Source organism: Micropterus salmoides, unplaced genomic scaffold (assembly GCF_014851395.1).
Source record: "Micropterus salmoides isolate LMB-PRFRI ecotype aquatic unplaced genomic scaffold, ASM1485139v1 Ms_hic_scaffold_12, whole genome shotgun sequence".
Taxonomy (NCBI): domain Eukaryota; kingdom Metazoa; phylum Chordata; class Actinopteri; order Centrarchiformes; family Centrarchidae; genus Micropterus; species Micropterus salmoides.
This window is the reverse complement of record NW_024040263.1, coordinates 23,438,798-23,464,369: the sequence shown is the minus strand read 5'-3', so window position 1 is coordinate 23,464,369 and position 25,572 is coordinate 23,438,798. Positions and strand designations below refer to the sequence as shown.

The 25,572-nt window shown below is 44.1% G+C and overlaps 2 protein-coding genes across 3 annotated transcripts; both read left to right on the top strand.

Annotated features, from left to right (window-relative positions):
- The first annotated feature begins 3,718 nt into the window (after positions 1-3,718).
- On the top strand, positions 3,719-7,094 carry LOC119899482 (tubulin beta-4B chain-like). The gene is made up of 5 exons (XM_038714044.1): positions 3,719-3,949; positions 4,995-5,103; positions 5,208-5,318; positions 5,519-5,763; positions 5,850-7,094. The coding sequence occupies exons 1-5, from the start codon at positions 3,893-3,895 to the stop codon at positions 6,660-6,662; spliced, it is 1,335 nt and encodes a 444-aa protein (XP_038569972.1). The 5' UTR covers positions 3,719-3,892; the 3' UTR covers positions 6,663-7,094.
- A 983-nt stretch (positions 7,095-8,077) lies between these two features.
- On the top strand, positions 8,078-25,028 carry dennd1c (DENN domain containing 1C). 2 transcript variants are annotated; one of them, XM_038714042.1, is made up of 23 exons: positions 8,078-8,248; positions 8,629-8,693; positions 9,312-9,355; positions 9,876-9,925; positions 10,027-10,146; positions 10,257-10,326; positions 10,435-10,515; positions 10,609-10,674; positions 11,936-11,989; positions 12,097-12,207; positions 12,458-12,558; positions 12,633-12,678; positions 12,808-12,909; positions 13,658-13,783; positions 14,022-14,123; positions 21,875-21,965; positions 22,066-22,106; positions 22,199-22,249; positions 22,335-22,382; positions 22,483-22,590; positions 22,842-22,924; positions 23,029-23,242; positions 23,317-25,028. In XM_038714042.1, the coding sequence occupies exons 1-23, from the start codon at positions 8,232-8,234 to the stop codon at positions 24,313-24,315; spliced, it is 2,790 nt and encodes a 929-aa protein (XP_038569970.1). In that variant the 5' UTR covers positions 8,078-8,231; the 3' UTR covers positions 24,316-25,028. The 2 variants fall into 2 exon arrangements, with proteins under 2 accessions (XP_038569970.1, XP_038569971.1); XM_038714043.1 differs by lacking the exon at positions 10,609-10,674.
- The last annotated feature ends 544 nt before the right edge of the window (positions 25,029-25,572 follow it).

The following is a 25,572-nucleotide window of genomic DNA, read 5'->3' as shown; positions in this document are numbered from 1 at the left end:
GGAATTTTACAAAGATGTTATTCCTTAGTGTGTCTAAAAGTTGCAACAAAGCTATTCTCAAATACTGAATTTTTAAAATAAATGACAACTGTTTTGGCCGAATGTTTTATATGTGAGCTGGATCCAATGTGTGCCCTTTCACTGAACACAAGTCTTCATCATCAGATACACTTCCAGAGGAAAGGGAACTGTTATAATATTTAGCAGGACTAAATCCATGAACATGAACCAACAGATAATTCCCTACAGCAATACAGTGTTTTAGTGTCTTTCAGCTCATTCTTTAGGTTTTACAGCCCACTACGATAATCATCTTGTTTAGCCTCGCCGCACTCATCAGTCTTATTTCCAGCCACAGTGGGAAGCTGTTTTCAAAAAAATCTCTGATAAACCTACTATACTGTTGTGATTTGCACAGTAGACCCAAACGCAGGCACAAACTCACAAGTGGATGAATTACAGTTTTTCTTAATTGTTAAAACACAATTTCTGATACCTTGCTCCATTTTCTGAAAACATTAAACACAAAACCTCAGCTTCAAAACAAAACCTCTGACTCCTCGTGCAAAATGAAACTTTCACCTCAAAACAGATTTACCTGTGCTCAAAACCAAATACTGCTCTCAAAACATAAACAAAGCGATCAAAATGATATACACTATCAAACAGTCAGTAAACAATACACCAAAAAATAGAAAACATTTTTAATCTCAAAACAAATTTCATATTTTTCCGTCATTGTCTTTTGATGAATGAAAACCATAGACTGTATGTAAGAAATGGACTTAGTCATTGTGACGTCACCCGGTGGTTTGTGGACTGCCGTTTTGAAGCCTCGAGTTAGGCCGATAGGGCGCCGCCATGTCGAGTTTTTGCAACCAGGAAGTGTCCGGAAGTGACAATACAGCGGAGCTAATGGCCGTGTGTGGAGCTAGCTAGCTTGCTTAGCTAGATGCAACTGTAACTCACGTTAACTGTCATTTTAACAGGCTGATAACTTTGTCTAGCGAACAACAGTCTTAAAACTAAATGTACTCACCAGAGAAAGTGAACAGACAACTCCTAATAAGCTTTTTCAGCGGCGCTGGTTAAATTTATACAGCGCCGAGGGTACGAGTCGGCTCTAGCCTGATTGACAGGTCGCCATGGTAACGACTTGTCAAACATAGATAATCCCGCCCTGAAGCATACTCTGCTTTGTGGTCTATTTTAAAATAAATGGGACAATAATTTACTAAATGAACATCATGTTGTATTGAAGAAGGCTTGAAACTAGCAACTGAGACCATAAATTCATCAAGAAAGTGTTTACTGGGGTAATTATTCAGCTGAGAAGTAGGGTCATTTTCCCATCATTTCTAATGGAGCCGGACTTCTTTTTGCAACCAGAAGAGTCGCCCCCTGCTGGATTTTCAATAGAATGCAGGTTTCATCGGCTTCATATTGTAGACCGGAAGCTTCCCACTTGATGAAAACATGTTCTATCATAGTAGCTCAAAATTGATCAGAAATGATGCTCTGCTTTGCTCTTTGCAATTTTTTTTGTTCTTCCTCCTCCTTGTACACCTATTTTTACAGTACTGTACCCTGCATCTCACAAACTTGTCCTTTGTTTCTGTGATACTGTAATTCTTGTTCTTTGTTGATATGAACCTGCATCAACTCAAAATCTATTGAGCAGTCAGTACTGTAAACAAATGGAAAGCACAATGTTCAGGGCCACTCATCCTCTCACATTGTTTCTTCCATCCATTCTTAGACTTTCTCCAGCCCACCATCAACAACCTCTTTGCTCTCTGAACTGACTTATATTGGTTGTGTCACATGATTTGAAACAAGTGAAATCAATTTTGAGTGGTTGTGTTTAATGAGTGACATGTGTTGTCTATTTGTATTTGATTGTTGCCACTTGTGTTTACCAGTATGGATGACATGTGCATATGAGTACAGAATGTGTTTTGAGAATGAGAATGTTTTTAGAGTTCTGCTGCTAAGTGAGATCTGCAAATTGTGTTTTACCATGTGAAATGGTTTAAGGTATTGACAACAGACTGCGCAATTAGCTAAATGAGTTCAGGCAACTGCAAACTTTGTTCAGCCAATGGGTTAGTGTTAGCAACTGAGAAAAACTGTAAAACAGGATTTATTAAGCATAGCGGGTAATAGAGGTAGATGGCAATAAGGTATGGCTGGGCAGCCTGGAGCATGGTGGATGAAAGATAGGAAAAGGGCATGGCTGGCTGGAGACTACAGGTAGATAGCGACACTTGAATAGTACACAAGAGAGGCCTGGAGCATTTACTACCACTGTAGCTGCAACAATGATCTGGTGACAAGTGGATGAAGAACAGGGGTTGATATACTGGTGGTGAGCTTGATGAAAGGCACGTGTGAGTAATCAGCAGGAAACCAGAGACCAGGAGAATCAGGAGAGGAGCACCACACACACACACAGACTCAGAGAGACAGACAAGGAAGTACAAGAGACATGAGAGAAAGGGGACACAAGGAAACTTAAGGGAAAACAAAAGCCATGGATGTAACAGTGACACCATACACTACCTGATCAGAACTAAACAGCAGACAGGTAACGTTAGAGACTAGCCTTGATTACAAACTGTTTTCAAAATATTCAGCATGTTTTTAGAAGACACCGAAAGACCTAAATTGATAACTAATACACTGTGTGATCTATGTGGTGCTTTAAGATCATATTGGTGTATGCTCTTATTAATGTTGGCAAATCATTAAGAACCATTTAGTATAAGTATAGTATAATCAAAAGAGGCCAGCTGTGGTTCACAGTAATGAATTCAGATAGCCTGCTCTAGGCCTATATCCAGATTGTGTTCAGTTGATTTAAGACTGCTGTTCAGTGAATGATCACTCACATCAGATTTTACCTCCTGATTCACCTTTTGATGTTTTCTTTGTAAAAACATTGACGCCTGCAAGAAGAGGACTGGGAATGCCATCTCATTTGATGACTAGCAACATCTGCTTCCTTCCCCATTCCCTTCCAGTCTCTGTTTTCTGACTTCCTGTCTCTAAGGGCAACAGCACAAACAAAATAACAAGCTACTAATGATGGACCGCATTTTATTGGGTTGTCCACGCAAAATATTCACTGAGGTCATGAATTTGGCAGTTTTAGCCTGGGAGGTACACATTTGAGACAGACATAGGCTATGTGAACACTTTTGTGTTTATATGCACAGATGTTAAACCATAGGACAATTCACAGAGGGGTGTGGCAGTGGCAACAGGGGCCCAACAACAAATGTTTGCCCAGGGGCCAGGCTGATGCCTAGGCTTCGCTATATGTCCATCCCATATGATCAGTGCTGATGAAAGCCCACACCCAGACACATATAATTCACACATTATTGCCCAGTAGCTATATCTGCTATAAATGCAACAAGCAAAACACATAGCCTACTTTCTTCATAACACTGTCTTCCTCACCCATCCCTGCATGTAGCCATCACATCAAGTTCCATCGGTAGGCTATTCATTACAGACGGCTAAGCCCGGGGCTGGGAGACGTGAGTTTTAAGAAGAAAGTTAATCTCGGTTATTCAGGGTTGTCTCACATGCATGTCAATCCCAACAAACCGGCCTAGGCAGGCCAAATTTTCCGGCAGTGCCCGGTTCCCGTTGCCATGGTGATGACGTCATGCTGCAGCACCGGGAGTAACGGCGCAGCCGCGGACGATGGGAAGGGCGAGACAGAGCTTACAACGCAGCCACAGCTCCTCCGCCATTCAGCCAGACTGTCGACTGAACCGGGAGTGCCAGGACCGAACAGCCGCAGAACCGGAGACCGTCGTCAGCTTCCCCTGTTTCTCTCCAGCTCTCTGTGAGACCCCCACACACAAACCGCAGCTACAACATGCGTGAGATCGTGCACCTGCAGGCCGGGCAGTGCGGGAACCAGATTGGAGCAAAGGTATAAAAAAACACACACACACCCGTCGGCTTTTAATCTGCCTGTTAACTGCAGTCGGGTTTTTTTTATATGCATTCACGTTTAACCGTATTCATGCCTGCATCAAGAGGACATGATGTCCACCGGAAACGTTAAATAGGTCAACTTCGTGGAGTGGAAAGTGTTGTATAAGACTGTAGCGAAGGCAGCGTACAATAGCATCGTTCAGGATGGGCGGTGGCAAGTCGAGACATCCCCGCTGCTGATGCTCTTTAAATAAGCGACAACACCTCAGCTGACCCTCTGTCTCTGTTAACTGTGTGCGCGTGTGCGTGTGTCTGATGAGATTGATTTGACTTCTGAAATCACAGGGGTTTTAGACAGACGACACAGTGTGGGGTCAGGGAGACAGAGAAAGAGAGTGGGGTGTGGCTCAGACACAGAATGCACTGGAACGCAGTTTTTCAACAAACACTGTTTTTAGGTCATATTTAACTGTTATAATAATAAGGGCTAATAGGTAATAACACCATCATCACCAGCATAATTTAATGAGTGTAGGTTTAGCCTCATTTCAAATGTAGATTAACCCATTTGAAGGGATCTGTGAACCAGAGATTGATTTGAGGTTGATGAACTTAAAAAATATTCAGATGTTATTTTGAGGCTGCAATTGTTTTTATGATTGATTAATTTGATCTTATTTCTTTTAATGAATTGATTAGTCATTTGCTATACGATATAGCGAAAAAAGGCCATCACAAGGTGACGTCTTCAGATTGCTTGCTTTTTGTCTTGTCTGAACGGATTAATATCCAAACAGAGAAAAGCAGCAAATCCTCACATTGGAGAAGCTGGAACAAGCAAATAGTTTTTCAATTAATTGATTAATCGCTTATTTCAGCTCCGTAATGCTCACATGTTGGGGCTGCTGTGGCTCAGCAAGTATTAATGTGAATGTAGGCAGTTCATATTATGTGCTGAGATATTACAGAGTCAGGTGTTTAATTTACAGTTTAGTTTAACTTATCTGCTTATTAACTGGTTTCTGTCGACCTGTCTGTAGTTCTGGGAGGTGATCAGTGATGAGCACGGCATTGACCCAACGGGAACCTACCATGGAGACAGTGACCTGCAGCTGGACAGAATCAATGTCTACTATAATGAGGCCTCAGGTCAGGACTGTTAAAAACAAACACACACATGTGGTACTGCAACTTTTGTGTCTTTTGTGTCTTTTCTAAATACTCCTTTTTTGACACATGAAATTGTGTTCCAGGTGGGAAGTACGTGCCTAGGGCCATCCTAGTGGATCTGGAGCCAGGCACTATGGACTCTGTCCGCTCCGGCCCCTTCGGACAGATCTTCAGACCCGACAACTTTGTCTTTGGTATATGATCAACGACACACACACACGTTGGTTATTACATAGGAAAAAGAAAGGTCATATTAATTATCAGTTAGTTATCATTAGAGAGAATTGTTGCCTTCCATATAGTGTAGAAGAAGTAAAACAATTGTTTACCTTTTGGCAGGATAAATAAGGCTGGCTATTCAAAGGGCAGATTGTAATTAACCCTTTCTTTTAAGGCCAGAGTGGAGCCGGTAACAACTGGGCAAAGGGCCACTACACAGAGGGAGCTGAGCTGGTGGACTCGGTCCTGGATGTGGTGAGGAAGGAGGCTGAGAGCTGCGACTGCCTCCAGGGTTTCCAGCTTACACACTCCCTGGGCGGTGGCACCGGCTCGGGTATGGGAACTCTGCTCATCAGCAAGATCCGTGAGGAGTACCCCGATCGTATCATGAACACTTTCAGTGTGGTGCCTTCTCCTAAGGTAGAGCGATCATGGCACAGTGTTTATTGGTGTTTTTCCCTGTTCTGGCCTTTTACTCCGCTGACCTTTTTGTGTTGTGCCGCCAGGTGTCAGACACAGTGGTGGAGCCCTACAACGCCACCCTGTCTGTCCACCAGCTGGTTGAGAACACAGACGAGACTTACTGCATCGACAACGAGGCCCTGTATGATATCTGCTTCCGCACCCTCAAACTCACCACGCCCACTTATGGAGACCTCAACCACCTAGTCTCTGCCACCATGAGTGGGGTGACAACTTGCCTGCGTTTCCCCGGCCAGCTCAACGCTGACCTCCGCAAACTGGCTGTCAACATGGTGCCCTTTCCTCGTCTGCACTTCTTCATGCCCGGCTTCGCCCCACTCACCAGCAGGGGCAGCCAGCAGTACAGAGCCCTCTCTGTTCCCGAACTTACTCAGCAGATGTTTGACGCCAAGAACATGATGGCCGCCTGCGACCCACGCCACGGCCGCTACCTGACCGTGGCCGCCGTCTTCCGTGGCCGCATGTCCATGAAGGAGGTGGACGAGCAGATGCTGAACGTGCAGAACAAGAACAGCAGCTACTTCGTAGAGTGGATCCCCAACAACGTCAAGACAGCTGTGTGTGACATCCCGCCCCGTGGGCTCAAGATGGCCGCCACCTTCATTGGCAACAGCACGGCCATACAGGAGCTGTTCAAGCGCATCTCTGAGCAGTTCACCGCCATGTTCCGCCGCAAGGCCTTCCTCCACTGGTACACCGGCGAGGGCATGGATGAGATGGAGTTCACAGAGGCGGAGAGCAACATGAACGACTTGGTGTCCGAGTACCAGCAATACCAGGATGCCACGGCTGAGGAGGGAGAGTTTGAGGAGGAGGGAGAGGAGGAGGTGGCTTAAGGCTTAATGCCATCATCATTTCTCAACTGCACTCATCATAACTCCACCTCCATCCACTTATTTCACGCCTACTCTACTCTCTTTCTCTGACTTCTTTAAAACAGTATTCACCTTTCCCTGTTCTCTTACCCCTGTTTTCCCTCTGTTTCCTTTAATCTCTGCCTCTCCTCTTTCTTTCATTGACAGTCCCCCTTTTTCGTCCATCCAGAGTAGGATTCACAACACTAAATTGTCTCCCTCATCTCAGTGCTCATATAGAGGTAGCTAACACAGGTGTGCTTGTGGTGTGTTGTCGGTAGCTTTCTGTTAATGTTCATTTCTCATCATCAATTCCATACCTGGGCCAAGTATTCGATAAAACTGTTCAACCCATGCACATTTGATCACTTGTCTAATTTGGCATTGATTGAAATAAATTTGTTGGAAACATTACCCTTTGTGTGTTCGTGGGCTTCTTGTGTGTGTGACACATTATGAATTTTAACACATTTTAAAATGAGATACAAGCTAAATAAGGAGGTAACTGAACATTTGTGTGTGAAAAGTGTTGCTGACATATTTTCCAAAAATAAACGCCTATTGACTGAAATAGATCCAACAGAGAATCTTTTACTTTGGAGGATGCACAGTTAAGCTTTCAGTTTTACTCTTGATGTCACAGTATGATAGCAAAATGGAGATCAGCATTGTCTACAGATTAGGCAATTTTGCTTGACCACCACAAGGAGGCAGTATAGGATCTATAAGTTTAGTGCCTCTGAGCAGGATGTGGATACCTTGTTCGCCTCCTTTCCACAATGTAACCTGTTCACATAAAATACTCTGTTATTCCATACTTCTCTATAGGAAAAGAAGGGGGTTTTGAAGCCTGCTTATCTCAGCAATATCAAGACTCATCACAGAGGAAGCTCTACATGTCGGCTACATGAGACATAAAGCATGTGTTTTTATGTTTAAATCAAGTGCTAAACACATTATCAGCATCAGCTCTAGAGTCTTTGATACACTACAAGAGGCTCTATAAGTTGTGGAGACTTTATTTCATGACTGAGTATTAATGGCAGGTGCTCTTTATGTAATGCCTGATCAGATATCAACAGCTCTAATGGTTATGTAGAGATTTACCAAATGAAAATGCACAAGCTTTACTCTTAAGTTGATTACTCCAGTAGCTGCTCATGCAGATATGTGCAGTGTTTTGTAATTAAAGGCTACGTTTTGACCTGATGGCTATATTTTTCTTAATAAATGAGAAGATATAAGTCTTAAAGGAAACGGGGGGATCGTCAAAAGAAAAGAAAATTTAAGACAAGTGAATATGAAGGCTGAGAGTGTGAAGAGGTCGTCTTATAACAGACGTCATTCGTACATACACACATTGACAGAACGTACATACTGACATAGATCAGGAAGTGTTCTGTCACTCCGGCGCTGATTGTGCAGACTGCTGCTGCTGTCTGCCTTCGTTTACACCACTGCTACATCAGAGGTATGACTACTATCTAACACACCTGCTGGAGATCTCTGTCCCCCTGGACAAACACATGGACACAGACACATCTGGACAGCATGGGCTCCAGACTGAAGTAAGTTAATAATGTTATTTTTGCTCGCCTTCCATCATCATCACTCTGCCCGTCAGTCTGTTCTTGTGGTTTTTATTACTTCCTCTCACAACTGCACAGGAAGTTTCCTGCAGCAACTCTGTTGCCCTTTATGTGTTGCCATACACTTCACGGTAGACCTGCTCTTGTTCAAAGCAGAGCAAAATGTTAATCTGTGTCTGATCCCATTTTCTGTAGAACTTGTCTCTTTATGAAATTTGAATTTCAGTAATATGATAAATATCAGGCAGATACCCTGACATGTCTCAGCATGTGCACATGTTTTGGTAGGTAACACGGTTTATAATCTTTCTATATAAAGTATAATCTCACATCAGTACTGTGTATCTCTATCCTGTCAGGCAAAACCCTGAGCGAACCTTCTACTGGTTCTTTGAAGCAACCTGCCCTGTAGCCAGAGACAAAGGTAAGTCCTCCCAGCAGCACAACTGGCCCAGGTTGTGTTTGCAATTACTGTGAATCGCCTTTTGTGTTTCTACTAGAACTGCATTTTCAGCTGTAGAACAGAAGTAACTGAAATCAACAGCAACAACAAAGAAGCTGATTAAAATTGTTCCTCAAATTCTTCCTGTGACTCTATTCATATTCTATTAAGTCATTTGTCATTTCTTGTTTCAACATGACACACTACACCAATCTGACGGTAACTAACATCTGAAACTGACTTCAAACATAAAAAGCAACACTAATTATTATTATTATAATTATTATAAAATGATAAGCAGATAAGGCCTAGTGTATATGAAGGTGCTTCTGCTGAGCTGAGAGTTGCTCATACTTCCTGTCATGTGATCTGAAAAAAAGCCACACAGCCTGTCTAGTCAAACTTAAACCAGATGGGAACATGTGGTAGTTTGACAGACTGAGCAGGTGGGTGTGAACTGAAGGGGTTAAAAGCACTAAATACTTTTTTGCCCAGTTGTTGCCAAATATACTGTTTCTTCTCTTTGTTTACAATTTAGAACTCTTAAAATACTTTGTAAAGAGAGATTCATTCATCTATTCATTCTTTTTAATGTTATAGATCCTGGTGTACTGTTTCAGTTTCCAGAGGACTTCAATGATGAGGTAGCCACTCATGTCTCCTGTTGCTGGAAACCTATAACATTTGTGTATATACTGTCACAATACAATGATCATAGCAGCTTAGCTATGCTAATGGTGTGGCTCTAGGGATTGCAGTGTTGGTTGGTGCTCCACTTTGGTTCAAACTGAGCTATGATAACAACAATGGGATGCTATGAACTTTTGTACAAACATTTGTACAGCATATGTCCAATCCTATGGTTTGTGACCAAATACCTGCAAAATTGCTGAATTCCCCATTAGCCTCAGCTGTACTTTGTTTAATGCTAATTAGAAAATGTTCACATGCAAACACGCTGAACTAAGATCACAAACATGGTAAATGATACCTGCCTAACATTAACATTGTCACTGTGAATATATCAGCATGCTGACTTTTAGGTTAAAGCACCACCATGCCTAAGTACAGCCTTACAGAGCCACTAGCATGGCTGTAGATTCTTAGTCTTGTTAAGTAATTTTTTCACTTTAATTTTATACACACAATTCTATCCCACCATAGGAGTCTTGTCAGACATTACCCAGGTTCTGCTTCCCGTATGATGTACAAAGGTGAGTACAACTGGCTGGCTAATGCTTATCTTTACTCCAGCTTACATTTCTAGTCAGTCTGTTCTTCTACACGTCCTCAATCATTACACCTATCTGCACAGAGTGAGGGATGGAGTGGCCGTGCAGCACTTTACTTTTGTTTTGACTGACCTTGAGGGATGCCAGCGGTTTGGTTTCTGTCGTCTCACCAACAGCACACGTACCTGCCTTTGCATACTCAGGTACATTTGTGTGTGAATGTGTGCAAGGGGCGGTTTGAAAGAGGAATCCTCATGTCAAGTTGATTCATGCCTTTAACACCACAACAAAACCCATTTTTAATCAATTACAGTTATCTTCCATGGTTTGAAGTGTTTTACAAACTTCTCAACAACTTGGCCGATTACCTCACAAAAGGACAGGTGAGTTTCTATCGCTTGTGTGTAATCTTTCTGCTCCTCTGTTAGTCTCTAATCCACACTCTGTTGTATGAGTATCATTTAGATAACAAACCATCATCTTTTCAACAGACCAATGAGATGAAAGTGCTGCTGGCTGCGCTCTATAAGCAGCCCATACCACTGGCGGCTGGATCTGTCACTCTGCAGATGGTAAATCTCTAATTAACCAATGAGAACCAGGAGTCACACTTGACTTTATGGCTGCTTTTTTATAAGTGGTTAGCGTGTTGTGTTTTTTCTGAGGGAGCGCAGCTATTGGTCAGCACAGAAGTGTCCCATCCTGTTGGACACTCAGAGGGAGAAGACGGGGTGAGTCCTACTGGAGTTGATGTGGTCTGGAATAACAGCCGAGCAGATACAGACTAACCCCTGCTGGAAGTCTTCAGCTGTCTGTGCTTGGTTGCTAAACCTGATGCGTGTGGACTAAAACCATGTCACTCACCCCTCTAACTAAATGTTTAATCCAAAGATAACACAATTTGCCCTAACGTCTGCCATTTGTTATATTTGAAACAGTTAACTATGTATCCATAACCCATGAATAACCCATGATTGTACTGACTCCACAACAACTGTTTTGTCTTACGAGAAATACCTAAATAGAGAGCCTAAGTCACACGCCATGTTCCACACTGAAATATATCTCACCTTATGTGTTTAATCCAACGACTCCTGGTCCTTTTATCACATCATCCTCTCATGTAAGTTTTTTGACGTTAGCTTCAGTCATTGACAGAAACAGTTACGACGTAACATACAGGACTTTTGGGTTTGTGGTCTTTCAGGTATTAAGACTGTGAAAATACGTATTTTCACAGTCTTAATTCCTCAACAGCTTTACAACAAATTGCAACTTTCTTGACTTTAAAATGTTTTAAATTGACAACCATCATATGTGTAATTCAGGGCACAATTCAAACGGGATCAATATATTTGTTGTCCCTTGCCATTGATTACCTTGCAACATTTTTCCGAAATACGGTCCCATGGTAGTCCACCGGAAGGCGGGGGACTTAGGCTCTCTATGTGACTCAAATCTATAGCTGGTTGTGGATTTTTGCATTTGAAGAGTTTCATTCCAAGATAACAAAACCTCCAATTGTAAGAAACATGTATCATTAATTCATCTAAAACAATTCTAAAAATAGAGAAAATATTATTAAAGTTGTAATATATACAATTTCAATCCTGATTGATTTGAATACCCATTCTGGTTTGCATTAGCATTAAATTAATACAGCTCTGATACAGTGTAAAGAGAGCAACCGCTATTTTAATCCAATAAAGGAATGGTGGACTCTGCCACTAAATATGAAAATTTCTACTGCATATAGAGAGGAAATTAGAAAAAATACAACCATAAATACTTTTAAAAAGGGGGATCATTTTCGTGAACATTTTAAGGTATATAACTTACAGGACACATACCAGTAAGACATTACATTACACAAGAGTTCACATCTAACAACAGCATTATTTAAAGGATACAGTATTTTGGAATGAAAAGTCTGATCCTGCAACCTGTAATGCACGCATGTTCTCATTGTTTTGTTTTATTTGATTTGATCAGGTTCCATACTTCATCGCTCCAGATCCCAGAAGTCTCCCTTCCATCCCTGAAAATGTGAGTATGCAGGATTCAGGTTTATATCCTATACCCCACAAAGCAGGTGGGGTTTTGTACACGATGTCCATTCAAACTGATGCATGTGTCTGTTGTTGCTGTACCAGAGGAACTTGACAGAGCTGATTGTGGCAGTAGATGTGGGGAACCTGCTGCAGCTCTATGCCAGCATGCTGTTTGAGAGACGCATCCTCATCTTTGCCAGCAAACTCAGCACTGTAAGACACAAGTTTTTGTTCTATTTCTTATAGGATTTTATTTACTTCCTGGTACAGAAGAACATTCATTCTTTGGAAACCCACCTAACCTATAATGATATCTGACAATAGGCGGACCTCATTTCACTAGAATAATCTCCGAAGTCGCGCATTGGACACTATATGTGGCCTGTGATAGACCACACAGGCAACATTGTGTATCCTGTGTTGTTATGTTCTGAAACAGTCCTCCATTTTGTGTTGTGTGTAGCTGACGTCTTGCGTGTATGCACTCAGTGCTGTGTTATACCCCATGTACTGGCAACACATCTTCATCCCTGTCCTGCCACCCCACCTACTGGACTACTGCTGGTAAGTCTATCTATCTATCTATCTATCTATCTATCTATCTATCTATACAACTGATTCACACTTTTTGGTTACAGTGCACCTATGCCATACCTCATTGGAGTTCACACCAGTCTATCTGAGGTAAACTACTGATTAAAACTATTTCAGAGTAAAGTCACTCAAATATTACCAAACTTATGAATCTATCAGGTTTGTCCCCACAAAGTTAAAGACCCAACAGATCACAATGTCTCTGTGTCTGTCCGGCAGCGGGTGAGGAGTCGTGGGTTGGAGGAAGTAGTGATTCTAAATGTGGACACAAACACTCTCGAAACCCCCTTTGACGACCTTAAAAGGATACCTTCAGATGTGGTAATAAATACTCACTATATATATAGTATATTTTTGTTGTCTTAACACTTCACTGTTATAGTAAGGAAAGTATGTTATTTATGGGAAGTCTGTACCACAGAATCAGGTGATCCTTGTGTGTTCAAGGATACAGGTGTCCTGGCAATATACGTAGCAAACAGGAAATACACTCAGGAAATAAACTAGGAAGTAAAGCTAGTTCTTCTTAATCCTTTTTGCGTGCGCACAACATCTGCAGTACTAAGAAGATTTTGAAATTAGACTGATAACAGATTTCAAAATTACATTGACAGTTTGAGATTCAATTTTAACCCATGAGGGTGTTTCTTCAAACAGTCACCCCTTTCTTGGTTACTGTGTGAATAAATTCTTTACACAGTCCACATTGTAGCAGCATGAGATTTGGGACTAATCACTGATGATTAAAGCTCCGCCCCAATAATTCCTTTACAGTCAAAGTTGCTACCCTTAGAGCAGGGACATTCTGGGGCCAGAAACTGTGGCTGAGCATTCAAAATTAGGTACCTGGGGGAAACACAGCAAGATTTGGGAGTTCCTGAAATGGCTCCTGGGAGCCCCTCTAAAAGTTCCTGCAATGGAAATTGCCTATTAGATGCAGTATCATTTGTATGAACACAGTCAGGGACACTCTACTAGATTTTAGCCCCCACCCTCCACTTCCCATGTGTCACATTGCTTGCTCTGGATCTACAGTATATTGCACATATAAATGTAATTATGTCTCCAGATGGCCGGGCTGAAGGCGTGTTTGAAGCGTCAGGCGGTGTCTCCTGGCTGTGGTGTCTCAAGGGCCTTCCTCAAAGCTCAGGCTCTGCTGTTTGGAGGCTACAGGGATGCGCTGCAGGGTCACGAGGTAAGTCACTCATAGAAAGGCTTATTGCAGACTTTAACACCTATATTTTAATAATAAAAATAACAGCTGTGGTGTAAATATTCAACTGTTTGTTAAAATATATTGTTTACACTTTTATATGTATTTGAAAAACTGCCTTAACGATTTAAATTGTTATCTGCATGCCAATTATCAAGACAGTAGTCCCATGTGTATCTCTTTTGTTGTACCTATCTCCTCTCTCTTCTTTTCTTTGCAGGAGGGTGAAATGTGGTTCAGTGAGGAGCTGTTTCTAGATCACAAGTCTTCCAGTATGAGGCAGTTCCTACAGAGTGCCATTCATTTACAGTGCTTCAAACAGGTACACACTGTGCCTCATGTCATCCACTGCCCTCTGCTGGACAGATATTGCAATTATAACACTGGGGAAGGGCTTGTTGGGCAGAGAATTAAAGTGTTGTAAATGGTTAATAAATGACCTGGTATTTAGAAGAATGCAAGCGCACAGAGTAAAATACTAGCGAGAATTATATATATAATATATATATATAATTATATATAATTGTACAGTGACTGATAAGAGGAGACGATACATGTGTATCCATTGCAAAGAGAACAATGGTCATAATTTCTCTGGCACTATTAGGCTACCTACTCTAAAATTTCATATTATGAATCAACCCAAATAATCCCACTGTCCTAGCAAAACTTGTATTTTTAGGTCTTTTTGGCCATACAACCCTTCTAAAACGATTTTACGGACAAATACAACATGACATCAGACGGACAAGCCAATACTGACCTATCGTTTGTGTGAAACCGCAAATCTACCGTCACTAGCCTGTAGAGCAGAAACAGCAAAAAATTTTGAGGTTTCTCCAGCACTGAAACACCTCACCAAAGTTAACACGGATCTTCGCCCAAACATAGAACTTGTTTTGCACTCTTCAGATCTTTTCCTCTTTGGCTGTTTCTCAACCATCTATCCTTCTGGTCTAGAGCCCAGCTATTAATCCATAGACTGTAAATAAGAAGTAGACGTAGTCATTGTGACGTCGCCCGTTGGTTTGTGGACTGCTGTTTTGAAGCCTCGAGTTTGGCCAATAGGGCGCCGCTATGTTGATTTTTAGCAACCAGGAAGTGCCCGGAAGTGACCGTATTTGGACGAGACGGTGGAGGGAACAGCTGTGTGTGGAGCTAGCTAGGTGCGTCTGTAAGTCACGTTAACTGTCATTTTAACTGGGCTGACAATTTTGTCTAGCGAACAACAGGCTTAAAACTAAATGCAATCATCAGAGAAAGTGAACAGCCAAATCCTAATATGCTTTTTCAACGGCCATGGGTACGAGCGGGGGTATGAGTCACTCTAGCCTGATAGATAGGACGCCATGGTAACGACTTGTCAATCATAGATAATCCCGCCATGAAGCATACTCTGCTTTATGGTCTGTTTTTCTCTAAATGGGACCATAATTTACAAAATGAACATCATGTTGTGTTGAAGAAGATCTGAAACTAGCGATTGAGACCATAAACTCATTAGGAAAGTGTTTACTGAGATACTAAATCAGCTGAGAAGTTGGGTCATTTTACCATTATTTCTAATGGAGCCGGACTTCTTTTTGCAACCAGAAGAGTCACCCCCTGCTGACCGTCTGACAGAATGCAGGTTTAAGGGACTTCCGCATTTATTAATCCAGCATGTTCAAATCATGTCCTAAGTTGTTTAACACATCTAGATGTGAATACCAGGGAAATTCTGAACTCTTGTCTCATACTCATCTTTTGATCTTAAATCCAAATGTCTTCAGTGAACAACAAAAACAAAGGAATTTCCCTTACTGTGCCAATACTTTTGGATAAAATACTAATTCAGGGCTACTTCCTGTTGGCACCAGCGTCTACTGCGCATGATCGCGCAGCCAACCGTGGTTTAATGATGTAGAGCAACGTCAGAAGCGCCGTAATTCTGGTAGCTGCATAGCTGCGGCAACAAAAAGTTTCTTGGCTCAGTGTGTTTGTCTGATTTGGATCGTCACTAACTAACTAAGCCTAACTGCTTTGCTTACCTTCAGGGTGCAAGGGACCTGTTGTTTGTGAGAGGGGCCTACACATCTTCCAATTCCTTAGCTGTCCATCACCTCCATTTATTGTATTTGTAGTTTAGCTCTTAGGGTTTTCTGTATGTTGGTTATAAATTATATTGTAGACGTAGCATGTGCTTCATTCATTTGTAGTATTTATTTAGACAATGTGCTAGTACAAAAAAAAAAAAAAATATATATATATATATATATATGTAACCGAGCGGTTATTAGTTCGCCTACACGTTTTATGTGGCTACCAAAATAACAACACGGAGGTTCCGTTGTCTGAACCAAGACGGGACATCTTTATTTATTTTTTCTTTGTCTCTTGCACATTGTTGAACCGGAACAGCATCACAACTTCCGTTTCTCCCCTACTTCAAAATAAAAGCCTCTACTCAACAAAGTAGCTTACATACCTCCCCCCTTACAAAAAGAAAAGGCCTCGTTTCAGCAACACCACTAACAACAACAAACATGTTAACAGCAGCAGTCACTTGGTTGCCAAAACACACCCCAACATAAAATTTGACATGACACAGGAAACAATATAATGCATGGCACGCACACAAAAAAAACACAGTCCCAGCAAAGTATGCCCCACTAATCTCTACCGTATACCAGAGGTGGCTGATACACACTAGCGGATCAACACACCCAAGCGAAATGAACCACACCAGCGAGGGAATGCATTAACCCACATAACCTCAGTACATTTTGGCACTGCAACATGGAACCGCACTAACAGGTGAAAACCATTACTTATAAGTGACAAAGTCCTGGAAACGAACCGGCCGTTTCACCACTCTGCCGGCACGAGAAACAGTTCGCTGTGGTTTACCGGAGTCTCTAACATAAACAGTCCCAGAACCACCAGTGGCCAGAAGCTCCTCCACCCCACTCCCCACATCCAGCAGCCCCTCATCCAACAGCGAGGGAACATGAAGAGGAGCCGGGGGGCTACACGAAGAACTCGGTGGCCTCAGTAGAGTGTAGGGTTTCAGTCTATCATAATGGACCACCTGCTCCTGTCCAGCAGCGGTCAGATGATCTCCAATACGATAGGTGAGTCCCGGCTCGCCCTGAGAGTCCAACACAGCCAGCACCCTGTAGGGGCCCTTCCAGTGGGGAGCAAGTTTCATGCGGTCCTCAGTAGGATTGTGCAGCCACACCAGGTCCCCCACTGAGTATGGTCGGTGGCGGGCAGCCGCATCATGGTACAGTTTTTGTCTCTCATAGGCGCTGGCACCCCACTGCCGTGCACCACTGAAAGCAGTCTCCAGCCTCCCCGTCAGAGAGGTTACAAAGTCAGCATAAGAAAAAGGTAAATCCAAACGCCCAAACTGAGAGGGCACCAAAACATCCACGGGGACCCGGGCTTCCCTGCCGTGAGTCAAATAGAAAGGGGTGTAGTTGGTGCAGGCATGGACAAATGTGTTATATGCGAAAGCCACATGCTTCAGATAATTGTCCCACTCACCCCCACATGCGAGTAGTGACTTGGCAAGCTGGTCAATGAGAGTCCGATTAAAGCGTTCAACCATCCCATCTGACTTGGGATTATATGGTGTGGTGCGTGTCTTTTTAATCCCCAAACGTTGACACAGTCTCTGGACAATCTCAGACTCAAATTGCCGGCCCTGATCACTGTGAACAGCCTCGGGGATGCCATGAACTAACACATAGTCCTCAAACAAACATTGCGCTACCGTTTGGGCCGTCTGATTATGAAGGGCATACAGATTCACAAACTTGGTAAAGTAGTCCTCAACCACTAACACATATCTGTTACCCTTTGAAGTCACTGGCAATTCTAGAATGTCAGTTGCCACTCTCTGGAAGGGCCGAGTTACCTGGGACCCCCCCATCGGCGCACGCCGCTTAGGCACAGGGGCCCTGCGGGTTTGGCACGGGACACATTGCTCACACCACCGCCTAATGTCCTTAAACATAGAGGGCCAGAAACAGGTTTGCCTTGCTCGTTCCCATACCCTCTCCGCTGAGAAATGTGCCGCTGCTGGGCCTCCATGAAGGTGCTGCAACACCTCCGGCACAAGCAAGGAGGGCACAACCACTTGACACTGAGCATCCCCCGTGAGGGAGGAATTCACAGTCCGGCAGAGCAGTCCATTCACAACAGAAAGGCGAGGATATTCAGTCCATAATTTCCTAAGCCACCGGGAGCTCCCTCTCATCCGCCCCCGAGGTGGTCTGGATCCACTGCTCTCAATCCACTGCAATACCCTACCAATGTCTGGATCAGCTTGTTGCAATTCTTTCATGCCGGACCCATCGTGTGACAGTGCATGCATAAAAGACAGGTCCTCTGATTCACCGCGTGTGTCCCCATGCTGCCCCCCAGTGGCGAGGTCTGAAATCTGGGGACACAGAGCTTGCGGCTGAGACTGCAGTGTGACATTGTGGTGGGCACCAGACTCCGCATCCGAGTCTATGGCATTCACCAGCTCCATCATGCGTTGAAACGTCGCGGGTGAGTTAGTGAGGCCCATGGGCATCGAACGCCACTGGTACAGGCCCCTGCCTGTCGTGAATGCCGTTTTCTCCCGGTCTTCTTCCGCGACCTCAACCTGCCAGTAGCCATTTGAGAAATCCAGGGTGCTGAACCACCGGGAGCCTGCCAACGCATCCAAGGTGTCATCCACTCTGGGGAGGGGGTGAGAGTCTTTAATAGTGATGCAGTTCAGGCGGCGGTAGTCAATGCAAAATCTCCACTCACCATTTTTCTTTCTTACTAGGACGACAGGTGAGGCCCAGGGACTACAGCTCTCCTCAATTACCCCATTGGCTAACAAGGCTGCCACCTGGCGGTCCATCTCTTCCCTCTTCTCTGGCGAGGTCCGGTATGCACGCTGACGCAGGGGAGGGTGATCACCAGTTTTAATGTGATGTCTGACGAGTGTGCATTTGCCAGGCACCCCATTTGAAGTGCTAAATATCCCCTTGTATTCCGCCAGCAACGACACTAGTAGCGCCTTCTGTTGCAGACTGGCCGAAGATTCTTCCAGCGACACCAAGGGCACCACAGTCGGCGGAACAGCAGGGGCAGTCTCCACCGGGACCACTGGGGGCGACACCAGCTCCGAGTCATCCACCGAAAAAAATTCCCCCAAATGCATGCCTTCTCGCAGTATAACGTCCTTATCAGTAGGATTCAACACGCGGGCTGTGGTCACCCCGTCCTTCACCACTGTCACTGTGTGAGCCACCACACACTCACTTTTAGTCTGGAGGTTGGGCGCCAAGTAGCCCACAAAGTCAGGGAGCTGATCCACAGGCCCGGGCGGGGATACAGTCACGGGCACCAGCTTCTCGCTGAGGGGGGGCAATGTCACAGCAGTTGCAATAGAAACGTTACAACACTCAGGGATCAAATCTTTGGCACTCAGAAGGGGAATTACAGTGTCTTTCAGTAGCAGTCTGCCTCGAGCAAAATCCAAAAGGGCGTGGTTTGAGGCGAGAAAGTCCAGGCCTAATAGTCCCGCTTGTGTGGACTCTCTAAGCACATAGAACACCTGCTGCCAAGATTCACCTCCCAGGTGCAGAGTAGCGGTTACAGTGCCCAAGGTGTCGAGCATCTGGCCATTTACAGCACGAGCAGCAAAAAAGTCAGCGTTCAAAGGCCGCCTACGCAGTGCCAGAACAGCCATGCGCAACTCTGCACTGATGAACGACTCTGTTGATCCTGAGTCCACCAACATGTTGACTTCCATGCCTTCAATGTTTCCCCTCACGTATGAGGTGTGCCGCTGCTCTGTTGTGCCCCGAATCTGCGCATTTCTTGTAGAGGGGACAAATATTTCACTCACCATTGGGCCCGTAGATACGGTAGCTGGTGTTTGGGCCGCAACATCAGCTACATCTCTTTTCCCGACTGGTTGGCTGGGTCTTCCCTCTTGGGGGAGAGAAAACGCACTCCACGCCTCCTCTGTGGTTCCTCATCAAAAGGACCCCTAGCAGATTGGGGACTCCGCCACGTTGGAGAGGCTGCTCGGTTATTGCAGGGCACCCGGGCATCCCACCTTTCCTCGGGTCCCCACACAGCTCTCCATTCACGCCAGCCGCGGTTAGGTGAACGCCCTCACCGATCATCTCTGGGGCAACGTAACTGGCAGCCCTGCTCCCCACAAGCACACTGACACTGACCTTCTCGTCCTGGTGAGGAGGTTCTCAGCCTGCCTCTCCCGTCACTGGATCTCAGTCGGTTATTTTCCTCTGCCAGATGTCTCATTTCCATCCTCATCTCCCTCATTTCTTCATGAAGTCTGTCCATAGCTCTGTACAAACCACCTCCATCCGATATGGAATGCACCATAGCAGCTGCACCACCCCCAGCAGGGGGCTGCTGTACGCGCGTGTTGACATAGTCCATCTTTGATGGATGACCAGAGCCTCTTCCAGATCAGTAGCCCCCTGTTCGTGACATTTGGCCCTCAAAGTCGGATAAAGTCCAGCCAGAAACCTGCGAAATTTCTCCTCCTTCTGAGCTATGTCACCATAGCCAGGGAACGCTTCTTGAACTAGCTTGCTTATTTCTGCTGCATATAATTCCAAACTCTCATCTGAAGCACGTGGACGAGCAGAGAGGTTAGCCCAAAAACAGTCCAGAAAATGTCTTTGTCCAAATGCTTCCTGCAACCTCTCCTTCACTGCAGAATAGTCGGCCTGAACAGCCGCTGGCAGGCTATCCAACAAGAGAAAAGCAGCTTTGGTCAGTCGCGTCGGCAAAATCCTCGCCAGTTCATAATCACAGTCGCCTCCAACGCCGCCGACCAGCGTCTTCACAGCGACCTCATATTGCCTGGCCCAGCAGGGAAAGCTTTGTTTCTCCTCTCCCGCGAAGGGCGGCGGCAGTTCAATCCTCACATTGCCTGCAAATGGCCTTTCCCTACGCCGCTCTCTGCAGTCCAGGGGGTCCTCGTCATACTTCCACATCTTGCCGCGTGTTATTGTCTTCATGCATGTAATTCCTGCCTACCCTCACTACCTACTACAACCGCCTGGCGAAACTGCGGCATGAACTCCCCGACTCGTGCTAGCCTAACACTGTACAAAGTGAAGCTACGCGCGTGTTAGCAGTGGCTAACATGAGCTAACTAGCTGAAACTTTCACAAACTACCTCGACAGTCTCACCAACTACACTTTGTCTTCGGCGGACGTCATAGCAAAACGGCCACCGCTGCCACCAGTTGGCTGTTACCATGTAACCGAGCGGTTATTAGTTCGCCTACACGTTTTATGTGGCTACCAAAATAACAACACGGAGGTTCCGTTGTCTGAACCAAGACGGGACATCTTTATTTATTTTTTCTTCGTCTCTTGCACATTGTTGAACCGGAACAGCATCACAACTTCCGTTTCTCCCCCACTTCAAAATAAAAGCCTCTACTCAACAAAGTAGCTTACATATATATATGCTTAGTGTTTGCGCCCCTACAAGCTAATGATTCTAATGATTGTACTTGTATTTTAATGTTTTGTGAATAAACTGGACTGAACTAAATTGAACTGTGCTTGGCATCATGCAGCGGCTTGTTCCGCCTCTCTCTGTCAACTCCATGTTCTCCATCAGCAATGCGTTTTATAAAGTCGCCTAAAAGGCACAGAACCGTGTTTTCCCCGTATTTTTCCACCCGTGATCCGTTATCACAGCAGCAGGTGAGCTGCTTGTTGGCTTGTTAAATAGGCAGCCTATCACCAACATCTGCACCCTCTGTGTTCAATGCTGCTTTACCTGGTCCGTGCTTGTGAAATATCAACATGCACGTAAGACGAATGCTATCCCCTCTCCCCCCTCCCGATCTTTAACATCGTCAGATGGAAATTTTGTAGCCTATCGTTACAATCACTTACTATCCCTTTAAAATCACACAGTTTAAAGGTGGTTAATAATACTGGGAAATCTTTTGGGAAGTCAGTGGGACTGGCCATCCTTATTGTAAATGAGTGAGCATTTTCATATATTTTGATCAAATAATTAAAGAAATGACCAAATATGTTTTTTAGTTCATTGATGGCCGCCTGGATATTCTGAACAAAGGGAAGGAACCAGATGATCTCTTTGAAGAGGAGATCCTTAAGTGTGAAACAACGGCGGGTGTGTATCTGTGTTTGTGTGTGTCCGTGTGTATTGTGTGTGTCAAATTTCCTATTATTCACTTATCACTTCTGTCCTATGTATTTTTGTGTACTTGCAGGAAGAGGCAAATCTTATCAACAGTTAGTTGGTAATTTAAAGGTAAATTCTTTTCATCTTTAATGCAACAGTTTCAAATTTATGTTCCAATCTTGTTGAAAAGTGTAACACAGATGCACTCCTGCTTTTGACAGAAGGGGGGAGGAGCGCTCATCCTTAACATGAAGACCAAAGCAAACATGAGGGTGAGTAATCAGGTGTTTTTGCCCGGAGCAGAGCATGTTAATTCAGTCTGCATAACAAAAACGTAATCATTTTAATCTCCCCCAGGCTAAAGGTCTCGCTAAGTCTGGTTTGAAAAATCTGCTGATGCACAAGGTGGGTCAGTTTATGTGGGTATGTGCTTCGCTTTAGTCAAATTCTGCTGAGGTTTTATTGCAATACTTCCTCCTTGTGTGTGTGTTTGTGTATAACGCAGGCCCACAATGAAGAGCGCACCCTTCAGAGAGGAGGATCAGTGTCACACCGGCGTGTCCAATCTGACTGCTTGCAGAACCGTCTGCCAATCACACAACACTTTGGGATGGTGAGCTCTTTCTCAAACATATATAATATTATTTAAATAATATTTTAAATATTTTATAAAATTAGAACATTTACATATATCCTCCATCATTACCTAATTTGTCTATTGTCCTACTGCTTCTATGTGCTATTTTGCACCTTTTATTGCTCCATTTCTGACGCTTTACTGTGACCCCATCATCTGTTACTTCTATTGGGGGAATGTTGCATTGCTATCTCTTTGCTTCGTTACTCTATGTTGCCTCATGTCAGTCACGTCCCCGTCGGCCTGTTCACAAACTTAGGGCTCCCAGAGACGAGGAGAACACGAAGGACACTGGAGATACATGGGATGGGTGAGAGAGATGGCCAGGAAGAGAACCCAGGAAAAAAAATATGAGAAAACGCGGCATGTATTTTCTTGTTTGTGCCATTGTGTTTTGTTATCTCTGTGCATCAGAGCTGTCTCTGGGCCTGTGGTCGAGCCTGACTCTGAGCTCCAGAAAGATGAAGAGGAGGGGGAGGACTCAATGCTGTGTGACCCAGAGGAGATGGATCTACTTGGGGAGATTTTCGACACGCTCAGCTCCCGCAGTTCCCATGAGCGTGGCCTGCTGTACGGCACACGCAGCCTGGATCTGTTTGGACCGGACAGTCATGACTATATAACGAAGGTAAGAAGATAAAGAACTGGCACACACACATACAAATGTGATTTCTAGTCTAACATCGGCTGTTGGTTTTCCAGCGAGGCTTTCCAGGCAACCCCAGCCAGGAGAGCCTGTCTCTATCCATCAGCGGCAGTGGCAGCCTGCACAGCTGGAATCTGGAAACCACAGAGGAGCTGTCCGACCTGACAGAGGACTCTGACTGGCTGTGCCCTGACACCAGTGTACCAGAGGAGGAGGGGATAGAGAGTCTCCTGGCAACGTGTGAAATGGGGGAGCAGGAAAGTGGACAGGGGGAGGTTAGAGAGAAACAGGAAGAAGTGAAGGTAGCAATAAATGGGAACCAAGAAGAAGAAACAGATGGCAGAAATAACTTTAAGGAAGTGGAGTTAGAGGAAGAGGGAAAGGAAGATGGTCAGGAAAAGAGAGCGAGTTTAAGAGGCGACCCTGTGAAAGAAACGAAGCGAGAGGATGAAGGGCTAAAAGAAAAGAGGGAAGGTGAGCAAAATCAGAGTGAGGAGGTAGTTGAGGGACAAGGGATGGAGCAAGAAACAAATGAAATGCAGAAAAGTGTAGCAAGAGAAGAAGAGGGGAATGAGAAGCAGGAGGAGATAGGAGAAGAGGTGGCAGGATCTTTACACGAACTGAATCTCCATCATCCCGGCACTGTGGAGGAGCACCAAGGACAGAAGGACAATCTGAAATCCACAGCTTCACCTGGGCCTCAGAGTGTCATTGTTGACCCTGAACCTCCAGCAGGTGAGGAAAAAAGCAGTGAAGAAGCAGTAAAGAAAGAGGAGCGGGAGATGAGGCAGACTCCCACTCCTCCTAAAGTGCTATCTGCTGTAGCACGCTTCCAGTCTCAGGCGAATAGCCAGGGCTTTCAAGTGAAGCACAGGACCAAGGAATTGGCTGAACCTGGGAGACCTTGCAACACGTTTCGGAGCTGGGGGAATGCACAAACTCAACCACCATGTGACTCAAATATATCACAAGAGAACAACCGCTCAGAGGGACAGGAGCAGGAAGACTTGCCTCCAATCAAAGTGTCTGAACTTAAAAAGAAATTTGAAGCTTAATGGATTAGGCTGATGACAATCTAAGTTTTCTACTGTCAACAAATGCCCCAAGCCCATTGGTTTCTATTGAAGATCTTTAAGTATATAATGCATTTGCTTGGGACTTTTTTTTCAGCCAGTCAGATTTGATGCTCTTGTGAGTATTTACATCAGCAGGACAGTGAATGCGGGATTGAGTCAAAATAAACTTCAGTGTGTGTTCATCGTAATGAAGGAACATGTCAGCCACTGACATAGTGTGGCTCACTGTTGTGTTTCTAGTTTTTGGCCAATATAGTTTAAAAGATTTTGGTCTTAAGGGATTTGTTGACAATAAGAAAAACAGTAGATCACTAGACTTATCCGAATGCATGCAAACTGGCTGGCAGGTGACCTTGCCAAGATTTAGCAAATATTTAAGATTTGTTTTTATCTGAATATTGTATACCTGATGCAATGGCTAGTGAATTATACTTAGAATGAAGGCAACTAGGCGACACGGTTGAAATAAAGTAAGCCTCTAACAGTGAGGACAATGAATGTTTTGCATATCAGCTATAGTATGGCGATGTGATTTGTCACGGATTGTGAATGTGTGTGAGAGAGATATGTATGCTATCAGTTACTTCCCAACAAAGACAACATTTTGAATATAATTATTCCATTTTTGGTAAGTCTTCACACAGCCTCTAAATAACTTAAACCATAATAAAGTAAACCGTTGGAACATCAAAGTCTTCTCCCCTTGCCTTCAATGCTCAAAGACAAGGGACAGAAAAACTGCCGTAGCACTGGGTGTGCACATTCCTACTTTATTTACATAACACCTTGTGTAGCATACATACCGATTGTTTCTTATGAAATTGAGCTTCTCAAAGCTTTACATAAAAGTGCATCACAGTCATTGTCGGTGTTTTCATCATTATCCTTCATAACTGGAAACAGTGTAAACACAATATGTTTTATATATAAATATACAGAACGCACAGTACAGTAAAAATAGACCAACCTCTGTACAAATACAAAATACATTTCAGTTCATGTGGCAGAATACAGGGAGTGACTTATTTATACAAGGTAATGAGAGTGAAACTCAAATGATACCCATTTGCTCTTTTCATGCAGTAAAACACGTGACAGAATTGACAGTCTGATCAGTCTATTTGTCATCACCAAAATGAAAAGGTGCGGCACAAACAGTGTTTAGTGTGTCTGAAGATTTCTGGTGAAAGGGACAAACACGGATCCACAGCTTTACACAATGAAAGTGTGTGAGGC

What these genes read in the sequence shown, in the direction of transcription:
- LOC119899482 (XM_038714044.1), top strand. Translation starts at nt 3,893, where the DNA reads ATGCGTGAGATCGTGCACCTGCAGGCCGGGCAGTGCGGGAACCAGATT. An exon ending in GGAACCAGATTGGAGCAAAG is followed by an intron (nt 3,950 to 4,994) that starts GTATAAAAAAAC and finishes ACCTGTCTGTAG; the next exon opens with TTCTGGGAGGTGATCAGTGA. An exon ending in ACCCGACAACTTTGTCTTTG is followed by an intron (nt 5,319 to 5,518) that starts GTATATGATCAA and finishes CTTTCTTTTAAG; the next exon opens with GCCAGAGTGGAGCCGGTAAC.
- dennd1c (XM_038714042.1), top strand. An exon ending in TCCCTTCCATCCCTGAAAAT is followed by an intron (nt 11,990 to 12,096) that starts GTGAGTATGCAG and finishes TTGCTGTACCAG; the next exon opens with AGGAACTTGACAGAGCTGAT. An exon ending in GTCATGACTATATAACGAAG is followed by an intron (nt 23,243 to 23,316) that starts GTAAGAAGATAA and finishes TTGGTTTTCCAG; the next exon opens with CGAGGCTTTCCAGGCAACCC.